The sequence below is a fragment of the Chrysochloris asiatica genome, unplaced genomic scaffold (assembly GCF_000296735.1).
Source record: "Chrysochloris asiatica unplaced genomic scaffold, ChrAsi1.0 scaffold00318, whole genome shotgun sequence".
Lineage (NCBI taxonomy): Eukaryota > Metazoa > Chordata > Mammalia > Afrosoricida > Chrysochloridae > Chrysochloris > Chrysochloris asiatica.
In genome coordinates this window covers 1,621,225-1,648,824 of record NW_006408836.1, presented here as the reverse complement: position 1 = coordinate 1,648,824, position 27,600 = coordinate 1,621,225, and the positions used below count along the sequence as shown (strand labels likewise).

The window sequence follows — 27,600 nt, the reverse complement described above, 5'->3', positions numbered from 1 at the left end:
TTTCTTTTTCTCTGGAAGCTGGTTTCCACGTTTTGAACAAGGCAATGGGAGGTGGGTAGGATGAGGCCAGATAGTGAGCCACATGTTGGTCTTTTTTCATTCTTTTTTAAAACTTTTATTATTAGTTTTATACACAATTAATACATGTTCATTGTAGAAAAATTAGAAAACACAGAAAAGAAAAAAGAAAAAAATAATCACCCATAATCCCACTGCCCAGATAACTACTATTAACATTTGATAGTGTGTGTCCATCTAGCTTTCTTATGCATATATATACATACATAGATAATTATATATATAATTTTCTTTTTTTTACAAATATTGTATCATACTATACATACTGTTTTATAACATGTGTTCTTCATTTAATATATATTGTGAACATTGTTGTTTATTCCCTGAAAAATAATACAGATTCTACATGCTGATTGTGGAAAAATTAGAAATTACAGATACGCAAAAAAACATAATTGCTCCAAATCTTACTTCCCAGAGATAAATGCTGTTAACATTTTGGCAAGTATTCTATTATACTCTTTAATGCACACATGTATTCATATATTTTTAAATGAGTTCATACTATAGATATTCCTCTGTAACTTGTTTTTATTAATTTAACAGTATAGCTTGTACATTTCAATATAATATGGTGATTATTCTTAATTGGTGCAAAGTATTCCATTGTTGCAAGGATGTACCACATTTAACCAAACTTATAATGCTGGCTTATTATATTTTTTTTCCACTTCTCCAAATAATACTGATATAAACATTCTTTCAGGCTTATATTTCTTGATTAAATGAACAAATGCATCTTGGTTTACTTTTCCTGACCTTTTTTGAATTTTCCTTAAAGTGGAATTACTGTGTGTTATGGACTGAATTGTGTCCCTCCAAAATCTGTTGTAAATCCTAATTTATATGCTTATGGTTATAAACCCACTTGTGAATGGATTCTTTTTGCTATGCTAATGATAGAGGAATAGTGTAGAGTGCGTCTTGAGTCACTCTCTTTGAGAGATTAAAGGCAAGCTAGCAAGCAGAGATGGGAGAAGAGAGATGCCAAGCCACATGAAGATGACCAGGAGCAGAAACAGAAGGAAGGCTCTTCCTCTAGTGCTGAGAAAGGAAGCTTTTCCTTAGAGCTGGTACCCTCATTGCAGACTTCTAGCTTCCTAAACTGTGAGAAAATAAATTTGTTTATTGAAACCATCCACTTGTGGTATTTCTGATATAGCAGCACTGGATAACTAAGACACTGTGCATGCATATTATTAAGGCTTTTAAAAAGTTTATTGCCAAAATATTTTCTGGAAAGATATCAATTTATACTATTGCTGACTCTTTAAGAGAATGTTTATTTTCATACTCCCTTTTCATTCCTAGGGATTTAATTCTTTATACTACTAGCCTGTCTGATATGTTAAAAAGAAAAAGAATATGTCATATGAATTGATATTTTATTACTAGATTATTCAAATTATTTTTAATATTAGAGCATTTAAAACATTTTAAATTCAATTGAAACTGGCCTTGCCAGTTTGTAACCTGGGCTTAATTTTCTATTAGAAAGTTTGATGCTTTTTTAATTACACCATTTATTCATGCATTCATTACTCACTCAATCAATACGTACATTTTCAGCATTTCAATTCCACTGTGTTAGGTGTTGGGGATATGACAGTTGGAAAAATAACCATAGCTTCAGTCTTCTTTTTTTAGTTTAGTGGGAAAAAACCCCCAAACAAATAAGAAATAATGAAACAAGTACAGCAAAGGAGAGGATAGGATGAAATGGGAACATTTGACTATGGAGGACAAGGTGTAGGTAAAATACACTTACCAAACACAGTGCTGCTTTAGTTCTTAATGCATATTGAAGATCTATACTCTTTATGTATACATTACAGATATTATTTTCTCTTAATTCAGTTTAGTGTTTTACACTCTATATAAAATTTGCATGTAAATTGGTGAAATCCACCCATCTTTCCTTTGTGGTTTCTCGCTTTGGTGTCATGCTGAGAAAGGATTTTACCATATTAAAATTACTTATTCATCCATATTGCCTGATGGTTATTTTACATGCTTTATGTGTGTTAGCGTTTGAATTTTACTTTAACTTGAATTTATTTTGATGAGAGTTCCTCAAGTGGCTAACCATTTATTCCAATAAAATACACTTAATAATCAAATCTTTTCTGATAGATTTGAAATATCTTTATAATGTACTCAATTCTTTTATATTATTTCTTTGGCCTACTTCTGAACTTTATTTTTAATTCTAATGGTTTGTTTTGAAATCAACAGCATATTTCTCCTTTTCTCATCCTAGATATGTTACCTGAAAGTTGATCATTTTGCATTTGGTGTATTCTAAAGCACAAAGAAATGATAGACATTGCTTAAGTAGGTGTGTATGGGTAGAAATCACACTGGCTGACACCCTTAATCCTTTCAACCTTGGGACCATTCAAAGTCTGAAATTTCAGATGGGATCAGTGTTAATCTGTCCCATTCATTTGTTGTTAGAGAAATTTCTATATCTTTTGACAAGTTTTATTTTTTTCTTCTAAATAGTTCAGTTCTCAGTAGGTGGCAGTATTGTCATGCAATGAGTATCTCAACTGTTACAGGGCCAGGAAGGGACAAAATGGTCTGGCAGAATTTTAGACTTTGCCCAAGAGCTTCAATTCCCCATGTGAAGCATCTGAGCTGTGTTGTTTCTAGAGCTGTTCCTATCCTTGAACACTGGCACCACCAGAAGTTTGCCATGTGTGTGTTCCTAGATGCATGCAGTGGACAGATTTTATTTTGCTTTGCTTTTTATAGTGGTATCTTGGCATACTTTATCCAAAAAATGCTTTAGGGCCCAGATACTGACTGATTTAAAGCCTGAAAATATGATTTTTAAATCAATATGGTGGTGGGATTCAGATGGTTTCTGTTTTCTTTATTGTTGGTGGAATGTTTTTTCCCACAAAGAAAATATATTGCCTTTTTAATCTTAACACCAAGAGATGGTATAATATGATCGTTAAATGAGTATGTGCCAAAAAATGCTTGTATTCTTTTCTGTGTCAAGAATTTGGGTTTATGCAATGAAATAGCAATGATCCTGCCATCTTATGGATCAGTGTTCTCACCCCTCAGAACTCTTGCTCATCGAAAGGGAATTTCCAGCAAGAAGACAAGACAGTAGAACTCTTATGTCATGGAACCACATCTGGGACAGTCCTTTGGTCGGTGAGAAGAGAGGGGCCAATGCCTAAGGAGATGTAGTAATCCATCTAAAGAGAGATGGCAAATTGCCTTTTGCAACTGTGAGCCAGCCAGTATAGGCTACCAGTATTTTGAGCACTTAATTTAATTTTAGGATTACACTGAGAGAAGATCTAGAAATGTTGGAGTATGTCCACAGGAACTACAAAACCAGATCAGTGTCTGGGAGACAGGCACTATGAGTAAAAGATAGGTAGCTGAATTGACTTACCTTATACATGGAAAGCCTGAATAGGTAATCAGACAAATTCCCATCTCCATGAATAGCTACAACAGACTTCCCAGATATGGAGGTGAGACCTGAATTTATTAACAGTCTTCAGTTCTACAAAGGGTAGTTGTAGGGAAGGTTAAGTGTTGCTTTTATACAGAGATTAAGATGAGAATGAACACAATGAAGCAGAAACCAGGCATTTAGAAGAATGTGCTGAATACCAGAGTTAGGTTTATCAGTTAATAACTTTGCATGGATTAGTAGAAGCTAGATTAGAGTTAGCAGTTTAATACAGTTGAAGGGTAAGAAAGGGAAGAGATAGGAACTCAAAGCATGCCTAATTGGTCTACTTCATAATTTTGAAAACAGTAGACCATAAGTAAAATAATCTCAGAGGATGAAAAGAAGAAATGGGTTCATCTATATTAACGAGATCCAGGAAGAGCTATTAAACTTAAATCAAACCTGATATATGAAAATCAGGGTTTACAGACCAGGTATATCTGCTTTACAAAGAGAATATTCACTTTAGAAATCTTTAGCTATTATAGTGCCACAACTTTTTTCAAGTATTTAGTTGAGCAAATTATGATTTTTCTCATATAATTTTTTCAATGATAAGTTATGTAAAGCCAGACAGATCTGTAACCATGCATTAATGACCAGTTCATGAAAACAGAACTCTGGATTCCAGAAATAAGGTCAACAACCAGTTGGTATGACAGAATCAGAAACCTGCATATCTAGGGGATCTCTTTCAATTCTTTCACTTTCAATCAAAGAAGCTAGAAGGCAATTAGGTATTAGGTCAAACCATATGAAATTACCATTTTGGTAAATCTAAAACAGTCAAATATCAGCAATTCCATATGATTCAACCTAATACAATAATTGTTCCAGTAGTTCATCTGTTCCTCATTACATCTTCACTAAAGTTAAGCACTTTAGAATATTTAGGTTTTAGGTCAAAATATTGGTGGGTATGTAAAATGCTCTGTTCACATGAAAATTGAGAAAATACAGGTTTGGGATTAAAGGTGTGTCTCTGATAAACCACTTATAAGCATCTAGAGGATCTTTTTATTGTACTGGACATTGATGTCTCCTGTCTGACTTCAAGGTTTCCAGACCACAGGAAACAAGAAAAGAAATGCAAAGACCTGATCTCCCAACCCTTGGAAAATTCTGTCTGGGAAATGGGTCAAAGGAAGAATGAGGAGAAATATAAAAAAATTTGTACCGCGTTACTAGTGGAAGAAGATTACAACAAAGCTGTGAGCAGAAAAACAAAAGCATGTGGCTTCCTCATTTCTAAAATATAGTATTGCTTAATGTGTCCCGCTTTCAAGATTCTAAGCATAAGACAAGACACCAAGTACACATTGGAAAAGTCATATCTGCATAGTCATCTAAAATGAGACAAGCTTAGCATAACTAAAAAAAATTATTAACAATGTAAAATGCTAAATATTTTTATGATCTGAACTAATTCCAGCATGCCCTATTAAGATTTAACACTATGCTGATGTGCAGACACCATGCTTCAGATTTCAATTAGAACATAATGTGATAATATTCAATTTTACATTTGAGGGTAATTATATGTTACTACACCATTTTCTAACTGGATCATTTCATTCTCCAAGAAGCTGAAAAACACACCATTGGATCAAAAGGAAATTTGTTGTCATATGCATTATATGAAGGTATTAAGATTATTGTGTATTTACAAAATTTAACTATTTTTTTATATATGGTTTTGTTGCATTATAAATTAAGGTGTTTTTTTTTTTTTTTTTTAATGTTGATGCTCTTAGATTAAGACAGAATGGAAGACTAAATGTATATGAGTGCAGAGAAAAGCAATAAGTGAGGTGGTGTATGTTTTATTATAATATTATTTCTAATAATATTGATAGATAGTAATTTGAGCACATTTTTGTAATTTTAAATAGATTCTTATGTTTAAAGACTTCTTTCATATATGATAAACAACACGAGGCTAGCAAGAGCTATAGACTATTATACATGAAATCATTTTTTTCTGTATAATACATTTTAAAAACCTTTAAATAATTTAAAAATCATAAATCCTTGCATCTCTTATGGTATGGTTTAGAGTAGACATGCACACTGTCAGCTTTAAAAGTCCTTTTTAAAAACTGCCTGCTCTTTTAATTTGTTCATTTTTTTCTTAACTGTAGCTGCTTTCAAATGTAAAATCATTGAAAAAGGCAAGGGAGAGGCAGATAAAAGTAATAGGGGAGCATAGAAAACATAGTCAAAAACCTATAACTATATGGTTCAGCTGTCTGGAGGTCCTCAGAGTCTGTGATTTTTCTGGTCTTCCCAAGGGTGGGCTTCCAGGAGAAACTGCTTAGCTTGAAACGAGGCAACACAGCCCAAAGAACCTTCTCTTCCGTCTTCTAACCAGGGGATATGGAGTTAGATTCAAAAGACTGCTGTCATCTGTGAGGGACAGAACGTATATATAAGTGAAGTACACACCAAACAACTTGTTTTTCATGAATTAGATTAAAAAACTCATCATCCTTTGAATTAGGGTATTTTTTTTTTTTAACCTCAAAACTACTGACATTTTGGATTAGATGATTCTTTGTTGTTGAGGTCTATCCTGAGCACTGTAGAATTGTTATCACTATCCCTGGCCTCTAGAGGCCAGTAGCAATCCCCCAGCAGTTGTGACAAACAAAAATGTCTCCTGACATAGGGTTAAAATTGACCATGGTTGAGAAGCACTGCTTAGAATTAAATTAAAACTGTTTGGGGGAATATCTTTTCAATGAGAGAGAAAACATCATTTATTAGAAAGAGCCCATGCTTTGAAATAAAATTGGTTTATTTTCTTAATTTGCCTCTGCTATTTAGTAACCTTGAGATCTTGAATATGCTGCTCAAATTAGCTAAGCTTCAATTTCCTCATCTGTACAATAGGATATAATAATAACCGCATTGAAAGTCCACTGCCTTTGAGTTGATGCCAATTCATAGTGCCTTATAAGATGAGTACAACTGTCCTGTAGGGTTTCCAAGGCCATAAATTATCATGGAAGCAGACTGCCACATCTTTTCCCCAGAATGGCTAGTGGATTTGAACCACTGACCTTTCATTTAGAACAACAGCACTTGACCACTGTATCACCAGAGCTTCACACTTACCTTACCAAACCAAAAAAACCAAGCCTACTTTCATCAAGTCGATTCCAACTCATAGTGACCCTGTACAGAATTCCTGAGGATGTAAGTCTTTACAGAAACAGAAAGACTCATCTTTCTTCTACAGAGCAACTGATGGGTTTGAACTGCTGACATTATGGATAGCAATCTAGAACTTAAGTACTGTCGAGTCAGTTCTAACTGCAACCCTGTAGAGTGTTTCAGAGGAGTGGGTGGTGGGTTTGAATGGATGACCTGCTTATATTAAGTAGGGTTGAATAAAAAATAAAATCTATGGAAAGCATTTAGAGATTGAGTGGGTAGCTTGGTGCCGAACAAAGAAGGATTCAGTCAATATGTAATTATTGTTGTTCGGTGTCTTTGAGTCGGTTCTAATTCACAGAGATTCAATACAAAACAGAAAGAAACACTGCCAGGTCCTGAGCCATCCTCACAATTGTTTGAATTCACTGTTGCTGCCATATGTCAATCCATCTCATTGGGGAAGATCTTCCTCTTTTTCATTATTCCTCGTCTTTTCCAAGCATTATGTCCTTTTCCAGGGACCAGTCCCTCTTGATAATATGTCCAAAATATAAGACATGAGGTCTTGAAATTCTTGAATTTAAGGAGCATTCTGGCTGTGCTTCTTGCAACACAGATTTGTTTGTTCTTTTGGCAGTCATGGTACTTTCAGTATTCTTTGCCAACACAATAATTTAATAGCATCAACTTTTCTACTGTCTTCCTTATTCATTCTCCAACTTTCACATGGTTTGGGCCAGACAAATCTCAGTTATCAAAAGAACATAATTGCTATTGAACACTTTGAGATCTTTTGCCTAATGCAATACAGTGTTTGATATTTTTGACAGCTGTTTCCATGAATGTTGACTGTAGATCCAAGCAAAATAAAGTCTTTGACAACTTCAGTCTTTTCTCTACTTACCATGATGCCACTTATTGGTTCAGTGGTGAGGATTTTTGTTTCTTTGCATTGAGGTGCAATGCATATTGAAGACTATAGTATTTCAAGTCCACTTCACTTTCAACAAGCAAGGTTATGTCATCTGTATCTTGTAGGTTGTTAATGAGTCTTCCTCTAATCCTGATACAATGTTCTTCTTCATATAATCCAGTTTCTCAGATTATTTGATCAGCATACAGACTGAGGAAACCTGGTGAAAAGATACCACTCTAGAACATATCTTTCCTGATTTTAATCTTTCCTGATTTTAAACTACTTAGCATCAAACAGGAAGAAGCTTCAACTATTTCCTGTTGAGTCTTTTCTGAGCATTGTCTATATGTGAGGATGTACAGAGATTTTCAACTGTTGAATTAGCAAATTTTGGATTGAAATTTTGAGCAAGATGAAAAGTAAGGAAAGAAATAAAGCAATACAACAAGTGTAGTCTAATAAGCTGACTTTTCTAAGAAATAGCATAGTCTGACAAAAAGGATGTATAGAGATGTCCTGTTGGTGCAAGTTTTGCTGGGCTTAGTGTGGGTTTGAAACACTGGAAAACAATGACAAAGGAGACTGGAGGGCATCATCAATGGAATAAACAGGAAAATGCCAACTGGGAAAGAGTTAGGATGAGGTAATTGGACTTAAGGTTAACAAAATGGCTGGGGAGTGCCAATTGCTATGTGCTCCTGTTCTCAACCACCACTCATCTGTCAATTTGTCGTAATGTGGTGGCTTGCATGTTACTGTGATTTTGGAAGCCTTGCCACTGGTATTTTAAATATCAACAGGGTGACCCATGGAGGACAGATTTCAGCTGAGCTTCCAGACTAAGACTGACTAAGAAGACAGAGAGATGGATTACTTCCAAATATTTAGTCACTGAAAACCTTATGAATAGCATGGGAAACACCATCAACACCAGAATACTGAAGCCTAAAATATGATGAAGAGCACCAGAATATTGTCAGATATAGTGTCAGAAGATGAGGCCCCACCCCAGGTTGGAAGGCACTCAAAATACGACTAGGAAGAGCTGCCTCCTCAATGAAGAGCTGACTGTGATGACACAAATGGAGTAAAGCTTTTGAAAATATCATTTGCTGATGGGATGCAATTTAAAATGAGGAGAAACAACTGTAAACATCTATTAATAATCAAAACATGGAATGTAAGACATATGAATCTAGGAAAACAGATAGCTGTCAAGAATGAAATGGAATGCATAAACATCAATATCCTAGGCATTAAGTGAACTGAAATGGCCTGGTACTGGTCATTATGAATCTGACAATCTCATGGTTTCCTGTGCCAGGAATGACAATGGAAAGGAATGGAATCACATTCATCATCAAATATAACATTTCAAGCTCTATCTTGAAGTATATTACTATCTGTGATAGGAAATCCATATGCCTACAGGGAAGATCAAGTTAATACAACGATTACTCAAATTTACACACCAACCACTAAAGCCAGTGAAGATGAAATTAAAGCATACTACACACTTATTCAGTTTGAATTGATCAAACATGCAATCAAGATGATTTGATAGTTACAGGTGACTGGATTGCAAAGGTTGGAAACAAAGAGGAAGGATCAGTCATTGGAAAATATGGCCTTGATGATAGAAACAATGCTGGATATCACACTATAACATTTTGCAAGACCAAAGACTTTCTCAATGCAAATACCTTTTTTAAACAACATAAAATATGACTATACCCATGGACCTCATGAGATGGAATACACAGAAATCAAATCTGGTGGAAGAGATAGTGGAAAACTCCATATTATTGGTCAAAACAAGATGAGGAGCAGATGGTATAACACATCATAAATTGCTCAGATGCAAGTTCAGATTGAAGCTGAAGAAAATTTAAACAAGTCCACGAGAGTCCAAATATGATCCTGAACATATCCCACTTGAATTTAGATATCATCTCAAGAGCAGATTTGATGAATTAGACACTAAAGACTGAGACCTGAAGAGTTGTGGGATGATATCAAGAACAACATACAGGAAGAAAGCAAAAGGTCATTAAAAAAGAATAAAGAAGGAAGAGACCAAAGTAGATGTCCGAAGAGACTCTGAAAGTTGTTCTTCAGTGAGTTTCTAAAGCAAATGGGAGAAATGAGGAGAACAAAGAACTCAACAGGAAATTTCAAAGGGCAGCTCAAAAAAACAAAGTCAAATATTATAATGAAATGTGCAAATACTTGGAAAAAGAAAACAAAAAGAGAAGAACATGCTCAGTATTTCTCAACCTGAGAAAACTGAAGAAAAAAATTTAATACATGACTTGCAATATTGAAGGATTCTATGGGCAAAATATTGAATGATGCACAAATCATCAAAAGAAGATGGAAGGAATGTATAGAGTCATTGTACCAAAAAGAAATGGTTGATGTTCAACCACTTTAAGAGATAGCGTATGATCAAGAGCCAACAATATGGAAGGAAGAAGTCCAAGATGCACTGAAGGCGTTGGCAAAGAATAAGGCTCTGGAAATTGACGGAATACAAATTGAAATCTTTCAACAAACTGATCAGGCACTGGAAGCACTCACTCATCTATGCCAATAAATTTTGAAAACAGCTACCTGGCCAACTGATTGGAAGAGATCTATATTTATAGTGCCCATTACAAAGAGAGGTTTCATGGGATATTAATGATACTGTCAAGAAATCATCAGATAATAGTGATTAATATCACATGTAAGTAAAATTTTGTTAAAGATAATTGAAAAATGGGTGCAGCAGTACATTGAGAGGGAGCTGCCAGAGGTTCAGGCCAGATTCAGAAAGGGATGTGGAACAAGGAATATCATTGCTGACGTCAGACGGATGTTGGCTGAAAGCACAAAATACCAGAACGAGGTTTACCTGTGCTTTATTGACAATGCAAACTTTTCAATTGCGTGGATCATCACAAGTTATGGACAACAATACAGTGAATTAGTATTCTGGAACACTTAATTGTACTCACAAGGAACTCGTTCATAGACTAAGAAGCAGTCGTTTCAACAGAATAAGGGGGAAACTAAATTGTTTAAAATCAGGAAAGGTGTGTGCCAGGGTTGTATTCTGTTACTATACTTATTCAATTTGTACACTGATCAAATAATCCAACAAGTGGAATATGGCTTCAGGATTAGAGGAAGACTCATTAACAACCTGAGAGATGCAAATGATACAACCTTGGTTGCTGAAAATGAAGAGGACTTAAAATAATTACTGATGAAGATCAAAGATCACAGCCTTTGATATAGGTATATAAAGAAAACAAAACTCCTCACCACTGGAGCAATAAGCAACATCATGCTAAATGGAGATAGGATTGATTTTGTCAAAGACTTCATTTTGCTTGGATCCACTAACAAGCAGTCAACAAATCAAATGACATGTTGCATTAGACAAATTTGCTGCACAAGACCTCTTTCATGTGTTGATGTGCAATGATGTCAGTTTGAGGACTAAAGTGCTCTTTACCCAAGCCATGGTAGTTTCAATAGCCTCATATGCATGTGAAAGTTAGACAATGAATAAGTAAGACAGTAGAAAAATTGATGCATTTGAGTTATGGTTTTAGAGAAGAATATTAAAAGTACCATGGAATGCCAGAACAAACAAATCCGTGTTGCCAAAAGTACAACCAGAATGCTCCTTGGAAGCCTGGATGGCCAGATTTCATCTCACATACTTTGTACATATTATCAGGAGGGACCAGTCCCTGGATAAGGACATCATGGTTGGTAAAGTGGAGGGACAATGAAAAAAAGGAAGACCCCCAACAAGATGAATTGGCATAGTGGCTACAACAATGGGCTCAAGCATAGAAGCAATATTGAGGATGGTGCAAGACTGGGCAACGTTTCATTCTGTTGTACATAGTATCGCTATGAGTTGGAACTGACTCAATGGCATCTAACAACAACCTAACAACCTTGAAGGAGATAGAATATTGGGAAAGGGCCACAAATACAATCAGAAGTTAAATGAGGAAGTAATACAGTGAAGAATGTTCCCCACTACATTAGAAATTTTTTGATGAGGACCCTGGAAGCTTAAAAACAAAGTAAGTCTTGGATTTGCTGTCCTTTTCTGTAAATGGTATTATCTGGGTGCTGAGACTTAGTCTCCTCTTCCCGAAAGACTCTAATGTGTCATGTTGTTTTTGTTAGGTGTCCTTGAGTCACAACTCACAGTGACCTCATGTTCAACAGAATGAAACATTGCCTGGTCCTGCACCATCCTTACACTTTTTTAAATGTTTAAGCCCACTGTTGCAGCCATTGGGACACTGCATCTAATTGAGCGTCTCCCTCTTTTTCTCTGACCCTTTACATTACCAAGTACAATGTAGATCTCCAGGGAGTAGTCCCTCCTGATAACATACATGTCCAAAGCTTCTAAGGAACTTTCTGGCTGTATTTATTTAAGACAGATTTGTTCATTTTTCTATCAGTTCATGTTATGTACAAAATTTTTCACCAACATAATTTAAATGAATCAATTTTTCTTCAGTCATCCTTATTCATTATAATGTTTAGGGTTTTGTGTCAACTTTATTAGGCCAGGATTTCCACAGGTTTGGCAGTTGGGGTTGTGCTTATTCTCATGGTGATGAAACCTAATCCAGGCATAGTTAGTTCTATAAGTAGTTAGTCAATTGCTTTCTTGGGGGTATGGTCTTCTCCCAATATAATGTATTTGTGGGTGGCATTCTATCTCTCTTCTGTTGGGGACCTGTGACTATGTAATTGTAAGCTGTTTCCTTTATAATAAACTTCTCTCTCTCTCTCTCTCTCTCTCTCTCTCTCTCTCTCTCTATCTATCTATCTATCTATATATATATATATATATATATATATACATAAGGAGCTCTGGTAGCGTAGTGGTTACGAATCGGGCTGCGAACCTTAAGGTCAGCGGTTCGAAACTACCAGCTGCTCCGCGGGAGAAAGATGAGGCTTTCTACTCCCGTAAAGATTTACACCCTCGGAAACCCTATACAGGGTCGCTATGGGTCGGAACCGACTCGATGGCACATAACAATATATATACATATATATATTTCACTGGTTTTGCTACTCTAGAAAACCTGCCCAAAGTCACTCATTGTCCAGTTTTTACTTGCATACAAGATGATTGGAAACATCATGGTTTGAGTGAGGCACACTCATCCCAAATGTCACATTTTTGTTGTTTAACACTTTGGTAGTGGTTGTGTACCACCAAGTTGGTTCTGACTCATAGAGACCTTGGATAGGGTTTCTGAGGCTGTAAATCTTTATGGGAGTATTAAACCTCATCTTTCTCCCATGGAGCAACTGATAGATTCAAACTACTGACCTTGCCATTAGCAGCCTACCTCGTAATCCACTCCCCCACTAGGGCTTCTTCATGAACACTGTAAAGAAGTCTTTTGGAGCATATTTGCCAGTGCAATACATCATTTGATTTCTTGACTGCTGCTTTCATGGGTGTTGATTGTGGAGCCAAGTAAAATGAAATCCTTGACAACTTCAATTGTTTCTCTATATATCAAGATTTTGTTTATAGTTTCATTTGTGAGGAATTTTGTTTTCTTTGTGTTGAAGTGTAACTCATACTGAAGACTGTAGCCTTGATTTTCATAAGGAAGTGCCTCAAATCTTCGTTACTTTTCGCAAACAAGGATGTGTCATCTGCAGATGACAGACTGTTAAGGAGTTTTCCTCCAATGTAAAAATTGGAGGAAGATATTGCCACATTATTCTTCAGGTAGTGCAGCTTCTCAGATTAATCGCATGGCATATAAACTGAATAAGTGTGTTGTTGTTGTTGTTAAGTGCCATCAAGTCGGTTCCAACCCACAGTGACCCTGTATAGGGTTTCTGAGGAGTGACTGGTGAACTTGAACCTCCAACCTTGCAGTTCAAACTGACTTTGCAGTCCAGCGCATTAACCCACAGTGCCATACCAAGAATAAGTATGATCAAAGGATTAACCCCTGATGCACATCTTTCCTAATTTTAGACCATACTATCACCTTGTTCTGTTCAGACCACTGCTTCTTCGTGTATATTCAAGTCCCACATGAACACAATTAAGTGTTCTGGAATTCCCATTTGTTCACAATGTTATTCATAATTTGTTATAATCCACACAGCTGAATGTTTTTGATAGTGTCCCGACCAAGTTTGACAGTATTCCTGTTATGTTCTATGGTATAAACTTAGAATTAGAGTAGCACGTCTGAATCAGGAAAGAAAATAGACACCCCCAGCTGGGCACATCAATTTAATCAAAAACAGTCCATTCTCCCACAGATTAAAGTCTTCTCTTAAAATTCATAGTCTGTCTTTGTCTTTTCAATAGTGTCAAATAATTCACTATAATAATGGATGTCAACATTTTGAAAACTAAAATTAGGACAACCTATGTCAATTTATGTATGAGCCTGATTTTTCAAGAGAGTATCTCAGAGATGAGTCATGATATATTATGAATAAAAATAAATAACTCACTTTCTCATGCTCTTTTTAGGACTTTTACCTCTTTAACCGCCAAATGATCAATAAACATAGCCTAACTACATATGGCAAAGATGTAGCAGGCTCTAAACAGTAAAGACCCTTACCTTTCAGTATCTTTTTGGATCCTGACTGTAAGTTCACCTGAAATTCCTTCTCAGGAACAATCACTAAAACAATGAAGATATTTTTAAGGAAAAAAGATCCTAGCATTTCTATTATCTATAATACTTGGAAGACCTATCTTCTAGGTTTTTATATTTCCTACCCTTCTGTTATGGACTGAAGTGTCTTCCCTTAAAATATGTGTTGGAATGGTAACACATGGAACTGTGGATGCCATCCCATTTGGGAATACTGTTTTATTTGTTATGTTAATAAGGACCTATCAGTGTTGAGCCTGCTAAACCTAGTCACTTCAAGGAGCAACACAGACACAGGGACAAGTAGCACAAATCAGTGGTGTGTATGTGTGTGTATGTGTAGGGGGTGGTTAGTGGAAAATGAGATAGATACCACATGAAAATCACCAAGGAATGGAGGGACCAGCTGAAGGAGACATACTCCCTCAAAGCTGACAAAACCTTTTCCTAGAGGTGGCACCTTAATTGACATTCTAGTCTTCTGACCTGTGAGAAAACAAATTTCCATACGTTAACCTCACCCAAGTATGATGTGGCACTGTAGGATAAGCACTTGACTTTACGGTTGGTTTGAACCACATTGTCAGTATTCAAACTCACTAGTTGCTCCTCAGAAATCCTATACAGGGTCACTATGAGTTGGAACCAACTCCACGGCACTTAACAACAACATGTGTGATATTTCTGTTAAAATAAGCAGCATTAGGAAACCAAGCTACCACTATCTTCCCTCACATACTTAACCAATTTTGGGAATGACAAATCTGGTATTCATATATTATAAAATCCAGTTCTAATGTGTATTATATTTATTACATAAGGGAATGTCTACCACAATGTTACAGGTACCAAAGGAAGTATGAATGTATATGCTATGGTTGCATGCTTACTCTCACTCTCTGTTAGTGAATGAAAAGCATCCAGGAATTATAGTCTTGGTGTGGTGCTACAGGATAATGTGCTGGACTGTAAGGTCAGTTGGAGTCACAAGGTTGGCAGTTCAAACCCACCAGCTGCTCCTCAAAAATCCTATACAGGGTCACTATGAGTTGGAAGCAACTCAATGACACCTAACAACAAAAACAACTGGAATTATACAGAGGTAATATAAGCCTTGTATCCAGATTGCCTTTTGTGATTGTGCATTCATTAAAGGGAATAAAAACAATGTTTCAATAGTATAGTAATATTTTCATATATGTATATGAAATATCTTTTCATACACACACACACACATATGTGTGATCTCAATTGAATAGGAAGTGTTAGGATTGATGAGAAAATGTTCAGACATTAAGCAAAGGGCAGGCTATTTATTAAAGATTACTGCTGGTTTGGGGCATCTTTGTGAAACATTTGTGATACATTTGCCTAGCCCAGAGCTTATCTGATTATCACCTAGGACTGAGGTGACACAAAAACTCTTGGCAGAAATTCAAAGCAACTTTCTACACCATAGGAAGCTAACACCTGAAGTAAATGCTGAAATTCACTGAGCAACTGGTATGCTCAATTAAAATGAATTCAACTCCAAAGGAAGACGTCTCTCAAAAATAACTCAAAATCTCTGAAATGATGGGATGAGGGAAGAATGTGAACAAAGTTGAATGTTTCCCCCTCCAACAAATTCATCATTTTGGGTTAATTCACTTGGACTCGTTGGCAAATAGTTGATTTTTATTGCAAGTGTTTATTAGGAATCAACTTATGAAATTTAATATTTTTATAACAACTTTTTTACAAAGGACACAACCACAGAGAACTATACTCTGGGATATTAAAAGTTTGAAAATGTGAAAATAAGAACTAGAAAAGGAAAGGGCAGGAAAGAGAATACGGAGGCAACAAAAGAGACTAATTCAGTCATTAGCAAAGTGACATTTCAGTCATTCAGTGTGTCATTCAGATGACACAGAAGCCAAGGACAGTGGAGTCCCCTAAGGTAGAATGACATCATTTTCCGATTACTCATATGTCTTTTGCTAATAAAAGATTGCCTACCTAGATGATCAAAAAAAGAGGAACATGAAAATGAGAAGTTTTCAAATAAAAAACAAGAATGGTACAGTTTAACTAAAACTATGTTCTCAGACACATTATTGTTAGGTACCATCAATTTGGTGCTGAATCACATCAAACCTATGTAAGCCAGAATAAAACACTGTTTGAGTCCATTGTTGATGCCACTGTATCATTCTACCTCCCTGAGGTTCTTCCTCTTTTTCAATGACCCTCTACTTTGTGAAACATGATGTCCTTCTCCAGGGACAGGTCCTTCCCGACATTATGTCCAAAGTGCGAAAAACAAAGTCTTGCCAACTTCGCTTCTAAGGACCATTCTAGCTGTACTTCTTCCAAGACAGATTTGTTTGTTCTTTTGGCATTCCATAGTACTTTCAATATTCTTTGCCAGCACTTTAATTTAAATGCATCGATCCTTCTGTGGTATTCCTTGTTCACGGTCCAACTTGCACATCATATGAGGTGATTGAAAAGACCATGGCTTGGGTCAGGCACCTTAGACCTGGAAGGTCGTCTCCAAGATAGAGCATGTTCTTCAGCCAGGCACCTGAGAATTCTTCTGTCAAGCACAGACAGATCAGCTCTGGATATGGGAACCAGATTAGAGTGGATCACACATATGAGTCGGTGGAAACTGTTCTTAGGCCCGATTTAGTTTGGAGTGAGGACTATCCATTATGAGATAACCCATTCTAAAAAGATCCCAATTATTGACTGATTCACCTCCACACCTACTCAAATCCAACAACTGAATTCTGTATAGGAGTGAATGTACCAAAATACCCCACAGCATTCATTAATTCAGATATTAGGAAAAGGTGAAACTTTCTTTCAGGCTTAATTTATTTCTACCAATTCGTTTTGTTTGATAACAACATGCATTTTAGAAGAAACTTGTCCTTTACTTCCCAATCTCCTTTTACCCTTTATCAGAATCCTTGTAGGCTCACCACAGGTAGTTTAATTTATAATCCATTTGACACAGCAAGACTCTCATAATTAATGAAGCTCCCTACAGCACTGCCATTGACCCAGAATGTAGGGCAGGGGGATGCTAGGGGGGTGGTGGACATTGAAGCAGTGGGAAGGACAGTGGGCTGAGAGCCAGGAGACATGGATATTGTCTGAAGTCTCTGGTGGAGCTGCAGCAGAACACAGCTGTGTGTGCCCCTCTTTTTCTCCTGTCTTAAACTGGAAGGACAGAGAAGAACAGGTTCTGTCTATAATAAAGGTATAATCACAAGCTATGAAAATTCTTACCATTTCCCAATGAAAAACAATTTTAAAGCAAACTGTTACTGAGTCAATATGTATTCCATCAGTTCCTGGAATATAAATTGAAATCTTTCAACAAACTGATGCAACACTGGAAGCACTGATTAGTCTATGCCAAGAAATTTAGACAACAGCTAGCTGGCCAACTGATTGGAAGAGATCCATATTTTTGTCCATTCCAAAGAAAGGTGACCCAGTGGACCAATAAATAACATCATGATAAATGGAGAACAGATTGAAGTTGTCAAAGACTTCATTTTGCTTGGACCCACAATCAGTACTCTCCAGAAGCACAGGTAAGAAATCAAATGACACAATGCATAAGCAAATCTGAGACAAAAGAGCTCTTTAAAGTGTTAGAGATGTCAATTTGAGGACTAAAGTGTACCTGACCCAAGTCACCTGACCCTCATATGCATGTGAAACTTGAACAATGAATAAGGAAGACAATAGAAGAGTCCATGCATTTGAATTATGATGTTGGAGAAGAATATTAAAAGTACCACGGACTGCCAGAAGAATAAACAAATCTGTCTTGGAAGAAGTACAACCAGAATGCTCTTTAGACATGAGAATGGTGAGACTTCATCTCTCATTCTTTGCACATGTTGTTAAGAGGAATCAGACCCTGGAGAAGGGCATCATGGTTGTTAAAGTGGAGGACCAGCAAAAAAGAGGACGATCCCCATCAAGATGGATAGACACAGTGGCGGCAACAATGGGCTTACACATGGCAACAATAGTGAGGATGGCTCAGGATTGGTCAGTGCTTCATTCTGTCATGCACAGGGTCGCTGTGAGTCAGAACCAATTCACAGAACTTAAGAACAATTATTGAATGAAGTTTTGATTTTGCTGGTGGTCGTAGTGTGCCCTGGAGTTGGTTCCGACTCATAACAGCCCTGCAAAGGGTTTTCGAGGGTGTAAATCTTTACAGGAGCAGAAAGCCTCATCTTTTTTCCATGGAACGGCTGGTAGTTTCAAACTGCTGTCCTTGAAGTTAGCAGCCCAACTTGTAGCTACTATGTCACCAGTGCTCCATTTGATTTTGGTAGGAAGAGGGGGGAAATAGGATTACATCTTTAGTCACTAAACTAAGACCAGAACAATTTCTGAGTTAGGGACTACAAAGGAGTCTGGAAAACAGGAGAATCCCAGTATTTTTATTATAGGCACTCTGGCATTTGCCTGGCAGGATTTTCATACCATTTTCAAGGTTTGTGATGGGGAAAAGGGACCCAGGAATGGTACTTTCCTCTATTTTCTCTCTTGTTAAACATTCAAAAAGTAGTACTAACAATAAAGCAACACTCTACAGTGAGTGTCTATTCTCTGCAAGGTGTTATACTATGCATATGACATGTGTTGCTTTGTTTAATCCTCTTAACAACCTTCTGAAGGGTGTGCTACTATTCTCCCCTTATTTTTTTGCTGTTGTTAAGTACTGTGGATTTGGTTCTGACTCATAGTGAACCTGCACAGGGTTTCTGAGGCTATAAATCTTTACGGGAGCAGAAAGTCTCATCTTTCTCCCACAGAACAGCTGGTAATTTCAAACTGCTGACCTTGAGGTTAGCAGTCCGACTCGTAACCACTACGCTACCAGAGTTCCTTATCCCCTTATTTTACCAATGAGAAAATTGAAGTTTCCAAAAGCTTAACAGCTTGTTCCAGGCACAAAGCTGGTAAATGGGAGAGCCAACATTTGGACCCAAGGGTAGCCTTAATACCAAGCCCCTGGTCCTTACCACCTTGCTTATTTTTTAGCAGCCATCACCCCTGTTGTCATCAGAGAGATCTCTCATCACTCCAATATGTTCTTACATCTGTAGCTTAAGCTAAGTAGCTCCAGTGATCAAGTCCTTCAAGTCATCCGATATGAAGTATTCCCTGCCTCTTATTTCCTGATACCCTTACCCCTTGCAGTTGAGGTACAAAGTAGTTCACACTGTAAATGTTTGTTAAATCTGCATCCAATGCTGCAGACCCAGGGAAAATATGAGTACAAATGACTACTAAGTACTTTCATTAAGTGAACATGGCCAAAGCAGCCATTGGTGATGCATCAAAATTGGATGGTGGTACAGAGAGGCTAACCCACAGGCTCTTTGTTTGCTACTCTCACTTCCCTCTCTCCCCCTTCTGCCATGCTACTCCCTAAGCCAAAGAGCTGTCCCAGCTCCACTGACAAGTCCTTCCACTCCTCACTCAGAGAGAAGCAAGTAGACCCTGACCTACCTTCCCACCCAGGATCTGCTCAGCAGAAACAAGAATTTCTTTTGTAGTGGGCAAGAGTCAATTCCAATTCATAATGACCTAATGTGGCAGAGTAGAACCGCCCTGTAAAGTTTACTAGACTGTTTGGAGTCCTGGTGTGCTGCCGCAAGATAATGCGCTAGGCTACAAGATTGTTTTGAACAGCAAGGTTGGTAGTTCAAACTCACCAGCCGCTCCTCAGAAACCCTATCCAGGGTCTCTATGAGTCGGAACTGACTCAATGGCAGCTAACAACAACAGTCTTCACAGAAGCACATCACTAGGTCTTTTCTCCCGTGGAGTGTTGGTGGGTTTGAACCACCGACCTATCAATTTGCAGCCGAGAGCTAAGCCATTGTGCTACTATAGCTCCTTAAGAATTCCTTGCTTACCTCTAAAACTTCTTTCCCCAGCCTCTCTGTGCCACTATTTGAATTTGTTGCTTCATCAATAGCAGCTCTGCTCCTGTTCACTTAATGAAAGTGCTTGTTAGTCATTTGTACACATCTTCTCCCTGGGTCTGTGACATTTATGTTTGTACCAATTGTTATCTAAGATGTTCCAGGCACTGTCATAGGTAGTGGAGATGCAATAATTAACCAAAACATACAGTAAACCTTCCCTCATTGAATTTGCAGTCTAGTGAATGTCCCCTCTCTTTTCAGTGTTAAAGTGCATACTTCTACACTCCAAATAATTCTGGTGACAGATTGCCTGGGTTCACATTCTAGCCTTTCTACTTAGAATCTTTGGGACTTTGGCCAAGTTATTATTTAACTTCTATGGGCTTCAGCTTTCTGTAAATTGGTGAATAAATCTGCATTCATCTGAAAACTCCATTCTCTATATAATCTTCTCAAAGGGAGACAAATATATACAGGTAAGCCCAGGATTACAAACCTCTGATTTACAGACAATTCTTACTGCCTTTTGATGTTACTGGAAGTTGCCCTCACTTTGAAACAAATGAATCCAACCCTTATTTTGCAAATTCTTCATCACAATCACCTTCACTTGCTGAATATGTAGCATTTAAAATCATTGAAAAGATTTCAAGACTTTCTTTTTTTGGCCTTAAAGTCAGGCTACATAAGAACCACATGTACTTGGTTATTTGTTGTTGTTGTTAAGTGCCATCAAGTCGGCTCTGATTCATAGTGACCCTGTATAGGGTTTCTGAGGAGCAGTTGGTGAGCTTGAATCGCCGACCTTGCAGTCCAGAGCATTAATCCACAACACCACACTACCTACAAATTCATAAATGCAGTTAGAAACTTGTGCATAACCCAGGAACTCTCTATACTCAATGTCTGCTACTGGATGTGTAAAAAGTTTGCTTTAATTTCTCAAGAAACAAGTCCCAAAGTTATCAAAACAATGTCTGCTTCAAAAAAGAACTGACAAGACTCACCTTGATTTTTCAGTGGTAAAGGCATAGTTTCCCTGAGTTTGCTTAAAAGGTTTTTCATTTCTCGCATGTCTCTGTAAAATTGATAAAAAGAAAGAATTATTAGGTGTAAATCTGAGATGGGTTGGCTCCGAAGGAATGAAAATTCTTCTGCCAAATGCTTCTGTAGGACATTTTTTCCATAGGAGATTTCATCTCTGCCTCAAAGTTGACCTAGCTAAGATTGGAGAAGACCTTTGGTAATGAAGAAAATCCTTCAGATTTATAAGGGAGATAAAGGACATAAAACTAGACGGATACCTCTGGAAAAAGGAACTCTGGTAGGGTAGTTGTTACAAATTGGCTGCTAATCTCATGGTCATCAGTTTGAAACAATCATCTGTTTTGTGAGAGAAAGATGAGATTTTCTGCTCCTGTAAAGATTTACAGCCCTAGAAACCCTATATAGGGTTGCTATGAGTCCGAACCGACTCCAGGGCACATAACCACCAACCACCACCACCTTCAGAAAAGCTGAGCCTGGATGACAGTACTATTATGACTTTATACTCAGAAAGCTGTAGAGCTCTGCAGGTGAGCTCACATATTGTTGCTCACCTGGTTTTAACGTTTCTCATGACTGAGACTGGAATTCTGAGCAACACACGTGTTAAGCATTCACAAAAGGGTTTACATTGATTAAACTAATGGAAGGCAGTAGGCTAATCACTGAAAATGCTAGATAAACAACAGGGAGAAATTGCCATTTCCCATTTCTGGCCAAGAAGAGGCTCTGAGAACTTTCCAGGAACAGGGATAAACCAAAACTCTAAAACAGCCAGAGAAGGGCTCTTCACATAGGATAAAACAGAGAAATGGAGGGAGGGGCAGAGAGAGGACCACCTAGGACAGAATTGCCTTCCTCTGGCCCCTGGCATGTCCTTTTAAAGATCCTGGCTTTTTAACCTAGTGGTTACAATGGCATGTACATTTCCAACATGCTTCTTCATCTCAGAGTCCACATGATCATAAACCACAGAATTTTAGAGTTATTGATAAGTGCTGCCGAGTTGGTTCCGACCCAAGTAATCCTGTATAGGAGCAGCTGGTGATCTTGAATTGCAGACCTTGCATTTCAAACCAGCTTTGCAGTCCAGCATATTAACTCACTGTGCCACAGCAGGACTCCAATTTTAGAGTAGGAAACTAACTATCTTACAGGCCTCTAGTCTGGGACAGGGGGGCTTCTAGGCAGGGGAGACTTGGACTTTCCAAATCTTTGGGACAATGGTTCTTAAATATAAAGGTAAGTCAGGAAGTGTTGCTATCAGGGTTCCACTTCATACATGCATGGGTTCATTCAAAACAAAACTTGTTTAAACATGGCTCTGTGGTCAATATATAGCTGCAGACAAATTCTCTCAGCAATACACTTGTCTTGGTCTCGTTAGGGTGCCTTCAATCAAAACTGACTTCTGAAGGGATCTTCTAGGCCAGTTAAATTCAAGGCAGATAGATCAGCTCAGAAGATTATGGTGGCCATTTTTGGGGGGAATCCAAAGGGGTAATCTTGATAGATTTTTTTCAAAGGATACCTGACAATCATAGCAATTTATTATGAAGACGTTTTAAGAACACCGAAAACTGCATTGGTGAGAAAAAGGCCAGGAAAGTGTGCCAGGGAATTTTTTCCCATCGTGACAATGCAGCTGCTCATTCTTCAAGGGTAGCGACGGCTTTTCCATGAAAATTTCCAACATACAGCCCTGAGCTTGTCCCTTCAGACTCCCAGAAGTGTCTAGACCTAAATGAGGGAAGCAGTAGCTTCACATATTGATATATTTGTTTAATAAGATTGCTATGATTTTGTAGTAATACTTTTTGACTTACTCTCATATGTGCAATATAGTCTGCACTCTGAGATCCCAGGACATATTTCATTTAAGACAGCCAAAATATAACTTAATGTAAAATCAGATACATCTTTCAATTAATGATAGAATGGACAATGTTGTACTGCTGTTCATGATGACCTAGGGAAGGGCACCATGCTCGGTGAAGTAGAGGGTCAGTGATAAAGAGGAAGACCCCAATAAGACTGAAGTGACACAGTGGCTACAAAGATGGGCTCAAACAATTACTAATGAAGAACTTCACTCAATTCACAATAAAAGCATTAAAGAAGACGAAGGAGAACAAAGTTGGAGGCCTCTTACTCCCTGATCTCAAAATCTACTACGCATTCACAGTGGTCAAAACAGCCTGGTGGGGGTACAGTGAAAGATACATAGATCAATGGAAATGAATTGAGAAACCAGAAGTAAATCCATCCACATACAGGCAACTGATCCTTGACAAAGGGCCAAAGCACATTAAATGAGGAAGAGTCTCTTTAACAGATGTGGCTGGCTAAACTGGAAATACATTTGCTGAAAAATGAAAGAAGACCCATATCTCATACCATATGCAAAATTAAATGCAACATGGATTAAATACCTAATTGTGAAATCTAGAACTATAAAGATCATCAATAAAAAAAGATGGACAAACTTAAGGGCTCGGATACATGGCATAGATACACTATCAAATGTAACTAAAAACTACACAATCCGCAGAAGACAAAATAGATGATTAGGCCCCCCATAAAAATTAGACATGTATGTGCAACAAAAGATTTCACCAGAAGAGTGAAAAGTGAGCCTACAAACTAGGGACATTTTTCTGGCAATGACATATCAGACAAGGGACAAATCTCTAAAATGTATAGAAAACTATAATACATCTGGAGTCCTGGTGTGGTGCTGTGGGTTAAGGCATCAGATTGCAAAGCCATTTGAACTGCAAGATCAGAGGTTCAAGCTCATCAGCTACTCCTCGGAAACTCTATACAGGGTCACTATGGGTTGGAATCAACTTGACGGCACTTACCAACAACAATAATACAGCTACAAGAAAAAGACAAATAACTCATTTAAAAAAAAATGGGTAGCGGGTACAAACAGACACTTCACCAAGAAAGATATTCAGCAGGCCAACAAACATGAAGAAATATTTGCGATCATTAGACGTTGTTGTTGTTAAGTGACATCGACTCGGTTCTAACTCAGAGTGACCCCATATAGGCTTTCTGAGGAGCAACTGGTGCATTTGAACTGCTGACCTAGCAGTTCAAATCAACCTGGCAGTGCAGTACTTATCCTACAGTGCCAGAAATGCAAATCAAAACAGCAATGAGATATAGTCTTACCCCAGCATTAACAGCAAACTTCAAAGTTACAGAGAATAACAAATGCTGGTGAGGGTGTGGAAAGACTGGGAGCCTTCTACGTACATACCATAATATTGTGCAACCACTGTGGAAAACGGTATGGCCTGTCCTCAAAAAGTTGCAATTAGCAATGCCATATGATTCAATAATTCCCTCTACTTGGGATATATTCACAAGAAGTAAGAACAATGACCCAAGTAGATATTGCACACCTATGTACAGTACAGCCCTATTCACAATGACAAAAAGATGGAGACAGTCTAAATGTTCATCAAGAGAAGAATGAATAAACTAACTTTGATACATAATACACAATGGAACACTACGCATTATGGAAGAATAACAATATATCTGCGAAAAACCACATAACATAGATGAACCTGGAGAACATTATGCTGAGTGAACTAGATACATGATATATATACACAAGGACAGATACAAGTTAATATCTGATAGATACATGGACAGATAGAAGTTAGTAATCCATTAACTTTTCTCTGCTACTTAGAGAAAAAGCAAGCCAATTTAATTGTAGGTATGAAACTCCTCAATCTAATTAATGAAATAACGTTGCTCTGTTGATTATGGTTAGAGGACCATTGTCTTGGGAATGACAGAGTCCCCATGGGGTTTCCTTCTGAAATACTGAATAATATAGGAAAAGGAAATCTAGCCTTGGGAATAGTTAATTGGAAAAGGAGTGGGGAAAACAGTCTTCTGGAACCCCTATTTAGAAATAAAGCTAAAAAAGCATTCAAAAGTCCCCTGCCCTAGATTGTTATTTTTGTTAAGTGTTGTTGAGTCAGTTCTGACTCAGTTTCTCAGGAGCAGCTGGTGGGTTTGAACTGCCAACCTTGTGGCTCAAACTGGCCTTGCTGTCCAGTACATTATCCTGCAGCACCACACCAGGCCCTGGACTCGTTAATCTCTCTTATCTCAGTTTCCCTCAGTATGAGGATGTGTCTGTGAGGACTGAATGCTGATACGTCTCTAAAGGTTTCTCTAGAGAGGGAAGATGGGCATGAGGGGAGAGGTAAGGAGTGCAGGGCCCTACATCCAGAAGTGCAAGGGGTACATTCTGTTTCCAGGTAAAATTCACAACGGTAGAAGGGTAGGTGGGAGGTGAGCAGGTACAAAGTGAGAAAAGACTGGGAATACAATATATGAGATCAATGCAAGGTTTCCACATTAAAAAAACACCAATTCTTTTCACTGGTGCACAGGAGAATCACTTTATGCCATAGTTCCACCCCCAACAGATTTGGTTGTCTCATGGTGGCACCCAGGCATCATTGTTTTTAAAAGGCACTCCTGGTGATTTTATGCACAGTCTGGTTTGAGACCCAATGGTTTCTGATGGTTGAGAGCCAGGGAGGACTGAAGAGGCCATTCTTCAGGACCTGGTCTGCTGTACCAATTCTTTTGGTCTTTCTCACTGTCTTTGACATCACACTGAACTTTCATGCTGAACCTAAAAAATACTCTCAACACCATAGGCTGTGTTCATTCATTCTTATTACTACAAATAGCTTGCTTTTTTATAGGCATTAAGCTTGGACATAATTGCTGTGCAAGATCTCTGAAACAGAATGATGGCTCTGCTCATTGATTGTGCCCTGACCATGTCATTTTGGCAGATATTTTTTCCCCTGGGAGTAGAGGAAGGAATTTTCTATTATATAAATTAACATAAATTGCTCCCTATCATTTGTCTATCACTCTCTCACCCTGTACCAAACAGCTTTATTCTTTGAATGGTTGGGTTTTCAAGTTTATAACAAAACCCAAGTCTTATTAATAGCACATAATTACCACATGCTCCAATTTTCTATAAACACAGAAATTCGATAATTAGCTTTAGAATTATAATCGGAAAGTAGAACCACAATGGCTGTAAAACTCATTGCATGCAAGATTTCTAAAAATAAGAAAATAAAATGTTCATTATCTTGTCAATGACTCAACCCCCCACAGAAGAACACTCGACAGAATTGCCAGTATTCATTCAGCTGCTTTGTGTAGTTCTGGGGACATCAGCAGCAAAGGACATAGATCTGAGTGTGAAAGCCAATAAATACGGGCCCTGTCCTTCTGCATCCTGAAATGGCATTTTTAGCATCTAGAGACATGGAACTGATTATTATATATTATTATTGCTCCCTTTCCCCAAATGAAATAGAATCATTGTAGAATCTCTTCTCAGGAAAAGCACTCCCTCACTAGCAGTCAGCTACAGATGTTCAAACAAGTGCATTAACTCTTTGACCACTAAGGGGTCATTAAGGTACAAACTGGAAGAGAAGGTGTAGGGAGCTCTACAAAAATCTGTGAACAGGATAGCATGTTCAGCCCCTTATTGGCAACTAACCAGACCATTCCATATACTAGATTCCTTAGACTCTACTGAAGGCACCTTCGCAGGACTTTGGACTCTCATCTCTTAAACCAGGGGTTGTTGTTGTTGTTAAGTGTTGTCAAATTGGTTACGATCCATAGTGACCTTGTATAGGGTTTAAGAGGAGTGGCAGGTAAGCTTGACCTGTTGATCTTGTGGTTCAAACCAACTTTGCAGTCTAGTTCATGAACCTATAGTGCCACACCAGGAGTGGGGAACCTTATTCTGCCTTGGCAGGAACAGACCAAATGATTTTGTGGGTCTGCGGGCTGGAGATTCCTCACCCTTGACTTAAACAAATGGAAATTTAGGGATCTGTTCCAGTGAGTAAGCTGTGACAGTGTCAATCCCAAAGAAGCACACAATTTTCATTTTTCATAGAGATGCCAAGTATCAGAGTTGGGTAAGCAGAAACCTAGATGTTTACACCTATTAGAGGTTCTGCCACCATTCCCCTGTAGTGTTTTGGACTAGTTAATCTCTCATCTCAGTTTTCTTATCTATAGTTTAGGCAATCTCCAAGGTTTCTCCCAGCAATATGTTTCTGTGTTGTTGTTGTTATGTGCCGTGGAGTCGGTTCTGACTCATAGCGACCCTGCACAGGGTTTACGAGGCTGTAATCTTTACGGAAGCAGAAAGCTTCATCTTTCTCCCATGGAACAGCTGGTAGTTTTGAACTGCTGACTCTG

The 27,600-nt window shown here is 37.8% G+C and overlaps 1 protein-coding gene across 2 annotated transcripts in view; it reads right to left on the bottom strand.

Annotated features, from left to right (window-relative positions):
* Positions 1-4,845: 4,845 nt before the first annotated feature.
* RGS7BP (regulator of G-protein signaling 7 binding protein) overlaps positions 4,846-27,600 on the bottom strand; it is a 233,311-nt gene continuing 210,556 nt past the window's right edge. The window contains exons 5-6 of one of the 2 annotated variants that reach the window (XM_006875292.1): positions 21,273-21,343; positions 4,846-5,968 (exon numbers count right to left, since the gene is read on the bottom strand). In XM_006875292.1, coding sequence (XP_006875354.1) covers positions 5,877-5,968; positions 21,273-21,343 — 163 coding nt within the window. In that variant the 3' untranslated portion in view covers positions 4,846-5,876. Of the gene's footprint in view, positions 5,969-21,268; positions 21,344-27,600 lie in introns of those variants that run through there. The other variant, XM_006875293.1, reaches the window with a different exon arrangement.